This window comes from Coffea arabica, chromosome 1c (genome assembly GCF_036785885.1).
Source record: "Coffea arabica cultivar ET-39 chromosome 1c, Coffea Arabica ET-39 HiFi, whole genome shotgun sequence".
NCBI lineage: Eukaryota > Viridiplantae > Streptophyta > Magnoliopsida > Gentianales > Rubiaceae > Coffea > Coffea arabica.
Genome location: NC_092310.1, coordinates 21,731,019 through 21,736,157, shown reverse-complemented (window position 1 = coordinate 21,736,157; position 5,139 = coordinate 21,731,019). Strand labels below are relative to the sequence as shown.

At 35.3% G+C, this 5,139-nt stretch overlaps 1 protein-coding gene across 1 annotated transcript; it reads left to right on the top strand.

The window, feature by feature from the left end:
- Positions 1–835: 835 nt before the first annotated feature.
- On the top strand, positions 836–1,639 carry LOC140004859 (uncharacterized). Its single transcript, XM_072045015.1, has one exon. The coding sequence runs from the start codon at positions 836–838 to the stop codon at positions 1,637–1,639; it is 804 nt and encodes a 267-aa protein (XP_071901116.1).
- The last annotated feature ends 3,500 nt before the right edge of the window (positions 1,640–5,139 follow it).

The window sequence follows — 5,139 nt, the reverse complement described above, 5'->3', positions numbered from 1 at the left end:
GATTTCACTGGCTCACGAGAGCAAAAATACGTGCATTTGATACTTGAATCATGACATCATGACATCATCGAAATGAATTATTGTGAAAGATATTTGATTACTGGTTTTATTTGGTTACTCGCTGAGCTTCTAGCTCACCCCAAAAATATTTTATTCCCCTCCACAGGGCTCAAGGCGAAGGCAGGACTTGTTGTGCTTATTCACGTGAATGGATGGCCTATATCTTGTACAGTTTTGGATTTGGAATCATTTGATGTATAGTTGGGAATTAGTTTCCGCTGCATTTGTGACATGTAATTATTGGAGACTTGGATGTATGTTTGTGGACCATGTGATGTATATTTGAGATTTATATTGTAATTCATTTGAGGATTGTAGTGATCGACTGAGTCCCGGCGAGAGTTGGGCAGGCGGCCCGCCGAACCCTCTGGTTCGCCTTAGGGGGAGGTGGGGCCGTCACAGCCTCCCCAGTTGGTGAGTGGCCAGATGAGTTGGTATGGATGCCATCGGCCTCTGGGCAGTTCTCGTTATCCTCTGCTTTCCAAGAGATCAGGCAAGTGCGGAGCACTTCCTGGATCTTTTCCCACATTTGGCATCGGCAGCTCCCCTTGAAGGTATCCTTTTTTATGCTCCGACTATTGTTACAGAGACTGCTGCTCGATGACGTCTTGGGTAGGTTTGGGGTTCAACTACCATCAAAGTGCTTTTGTTGCCGCTCGGCGACAGGGGAATCGATTGAGCATATTTTTGCATCGGGCCAACTAGCAAGGGAGGTATGGGGTTACTTTGGAGCCGCCTGGGAGTAGGTTCGCCTCAGGGTCGGGTGCGCGATAGAATGGTGATGTGGTGGTTATCCAGCCAGCCGAAGGGTCAAAGACAGGTGGTGGTCTCAATTCTTCCATCCTTTATCTGTTGGCATATTTGGAAGGCAAGAAATAAAGCGGTCTGGGAGGGGATTAGCTTGTCATCAGGAGACATCTGTCATGGCATTATCCAGGATGTTGTGTTGGCAGTCTCCAGCGAGGTAAACAGGTGGAATCTCCTCCCGTTTTTTGACCAGTTTTTTGATAGGCTCTCCGAACCCCCAATGCCGCTTCAATGCAAAATTGTTCGGTGGCGGGCAGCAGGCACGAGGATAGCGACACTTAATACAGACGGATGTTCTAAGGGTAACCCAAGAGCAAGTGGCGGGGGTGGTGTTCTCCGGGATTCAGAGGGTCGCTTTTTGATAGGATATTCAGTTTGCCTGGGGGTTAGTACGAGTTTACTTGCGGAGGTATTAGCCCTGCTAGCGGGTCTTCGTTTTTGCCATCAGAGAGGTTTCACACAGGTTCGAGTACAATCCGACTCGTTGGTGTTGGTAGGTATATTGCAATGCTGGTTTCAGTGTTCGTGGCAGATTCGAAGAGAGGTATTCCACATATGGCAGCTAGCGGAGGATTCAGGGCATTTCTCTCATTGCTTTCGTGAGACAAATACGGTGGCGGACATCCTCGCCAATGAAGGACTCTTGCACCCTCTTGTCCAGATGAAGATTTATAACCATCCCTGTATGCTCCCTCAGCTCGCAAGAGGGGCACTCAGGTTGGATAGATCAGGTTTTCCGTCTCTCCAGCTACTTAAAAGGACGCCTGCATGATGGTCATATGCTTCGTGTTACCTGTGACACGGAAATGCGCTAGGGAGTCTGATCGAAATTATGTACTGTCATTTTTCCATTAATTGAAATAAAAAAAAACTTGGAGATTCAAAAAAAAAAAAGTAGGCAAAGTATAGAACTTTTAGCTATTATTTTGGAAAACATTGTGTACAAGAAAGAGAGGGGACTTGCTTTAGAGAAACCAATAACATATACTATAACAAAATTAAGGAAAAATATATAGTTGATATCTAAAATCTAATTAAATTAGACAAAGGGGAGGAAGAGATCAGAAGGACCCAAACATCCACATATGTACCCAACAAAAGGCAGTTAGACTTGTGGGAAGTATCATACCACCCAAAATCATATTTAGTCATCTTTTTGTTATTTTGGTGGCTTTAAAAAATTTTGTAAAAAATTTTAGTTTTTCAATAAATGAAGAAACTGGAAAGACCAACAAGTAATCAAAAGCTAAAATAAACTAACTATAATTTTTCTTGTGGCCACCTCCCTTTTCTTATTCATTATAATCACAAAAAAAACCTAAAGAAGGCCAAATAACCATCAAGTGATATTTGGAGATTACAACTACAAGAAAAAGGAATAAAGAAACACAACCAAGAAAAATATACAAAGTAATAGAAAAGATAACCTTAGAAATCGCCTGATTACTATACAAAAGTTTGATTAGTCGAGTATGTGGGTAGAAACTTCATTGTGAAGAAGAAAAGAAATTTAGAGAAAGCAAAATCAACCAATAATTTTTCCTAATATTCTCTTGACAGCTTCTGTTCATATAAAGAGCATTCGAAAAAAGGAAAAAATAAATTTTTAAAAAAATCGAATAGATTTGCAGGTTCCTAAAAAAAAAGAGCAAACAATGGGTGTTTGAGTTTTGTTTGTCTATTCTAGAATGATTCTTTAGAGGGTAATACACTGAAGATTGGAAGGGAAAGACGTGATAATACACAGTAAATGATAAGCACATAAAAGGTGAAGAAAATAACATACCTTGAATTGTTCATACTCCACTTTCTAAAAGACCGGGTAAAGAGAGCAGAAAATTATAGCTATTCATAACAAATCTGTGAAGAAAAAATAGTCACATGACATACAAAGATTGAAACAAAAACACCTGCATAATGAAGAAAAGGTAGCATCCTTTTTTCCTTTCTACTTTATCTAATAGATACCTTAAATTATTAATTATACAAGATCATATTTAAAAAGAATATGAGAAAATGAAAACCCCCAAGGTTAACTCAATTTTGGGAAAAAAAGGAAAAAAAAATAGAGACCCTAAACGGGTTCACCTTGAGAAAGAATTCTTACAAGAACTCTTTGTTCTTTTATTGATAGTCTTAGTCTCTCAACCTATAGCAAGAAATATGGAACTTGTCAGAGAATAAAAAAGAATTTAATCTAGGCAAAAAAAAATTTACACAAAACAAAAAATGAAGTTTTAGAGACAATACGAGAAGAAGATCGTGAAAGAGAAGCTTCAGGTACAAAGGGGCTTGAGGTAATTGACGTGAGTTTATCAGTTCATATCATTGACCCAATCTCTCCAAAAATTGGTAACAACTACGCTTATCCATGTGATGCTATGTTGAGAGGGAAGAAAAACAAGAAAAACAAAAAGTGAAAAAGAGAGAACAAATGCGAACGACCATGTCCATGTCACCAAGGGCCAAACACGAGAAAAATCAAACATGTGAAAATCACATCATGAGGATGATGAAAATGTAGCCAAAAATGCTCCAAGTCTCTTTCTCTATTTGATTGATAAATTCCTAATTAATGTTCAAGGCACACACAAATTTGTATGCAACAAATAAAAGAAATTTGTACCAATTTTTTTTAGTATATTTGAAATTATTTTCTAGAGAATTGGTTTTGTGTTCTAACAGTAAACATGTAGAAAATTCACCAAAATAAAATGTATCGACAAATAATTACATAGTAGTAATTTATAACCATAATTGATAATTGCTAATAAAAATTAAATTTACTAAATAAGTCAAAAAGAAAAATAAGAAGAAATACATAATAGTTGGAACAAGAATATAATGAAAGCTGGAAGTGGGTAGTTATTAAGAATAGTTTAGGAAGAATATAAAGTGACAAAAAAAAGTTTATACCAATCCCACTTTCTCCCATTATACATAGTATATTTATAGATATGTAGTATACACTAGTGGGTGAGATTCACTCTGTGCATATTTTAGGGAAAAATAAATAATGAAAAATATATAATAATAAATTAGTTGTAGCAAAGGAATTAATTATGAAATTTTCTAATTTTTATTTCTGAAGTTGGTAGGAAGATTTGGGATAAATATAGCAGAGGATTTGAAATATTGAAATATGAGTACAGAGGAATTTAAAAACTGAAGGGTGCCACCAGTTTTAGAATTCAAAATCTGAGTACAAAAGCCTCTATAAACAGAATTCAAAATCAGAAGAAGAGGCATCGAGTGTTTTAGTTGTTCTAAGAAACTCTCGGAAAACCACTTATTTCCCTTCAGTTTTTAAAACTTACAGGGAATCAAAATTTAAAACTTATAGGGAATCAAAGTAATCTTTGAAAAAGAAGAATTTAATTGTAAAAAACTCTTGGAAATGGAAGTTTCAAAGAATTTAAAACTTACAGGGAATCAGAGTAATCTTTGAAACAGAAGAATTTAATTGCAGAGCCTTTGAGATGAAATCAAACTTCAAGTCTTTATTGAAATATGAGTACAGAGGAATTTAAAAACTGAAGGGTGCCACCAGTTTTAGAATTCAAAATATGAGTACAAAAGCCTCTATAAATAGAATTCAAAATCAGAAGAAGAGGCATCGAGTGTTTTAACTGTTCCAAGAAATTCTCGGAAAACCTCTTATTTCCCTTCAGTTTTTATGTAATTACAAATCCAAAGTACATAAATGTAATTACAAAAAAGGAAGATAAAGAATTTTTATTAGATATAATAGAAAAAAAAAATTGATGATCCTTTAGCTAAAAAAGAATATTTGAAAAGATTAAAAAGTTTAATCATACAAGAAGATTAAAAAGTATTACAGTAATTATTTGAAATAATCTTCTATCCAAACACACAGTTATTACTTGTTTTTAGTGTTGGGGCTAGAATTGGAAACGACTGATGAATGACGATGATACAACATGGCACAGTTTTGATGGGGCTAACCACAAAGTAGTAATTACAGAAAGAAGTATTTATTCATAAAACTTACAGAGAATCAGAGCAATCTTTGAAACAGAAGTTTTTAATTGTAGAGCCTTTAAGTTGAAATCAAACTTGAAGTCTTTATTGTAATACTGAAATATGAGTACAGAGGAATTTAAAAACTGAAGGGAAATAAGAGGTTTTCTTTTCCTAAATTAAGACAAGAATGTTCCAGTATACAATAAAAATGGAAATTATGAGAAAAAGAAAAGCAAAAAATTTTATAAAAAGAAAATTGTTTGTTATAAATGTGGGAAAGTAGGACAC

Excerpts from the sequence above, each read along its gene's own strand:
- LOC140004859 (XM_072045015.1), top strand. The coding sequence starts at position 836 with ATGGTGATGTGGTGGTTATCCAGCCAGCCGAAGGGTCAAAGACAGGTG.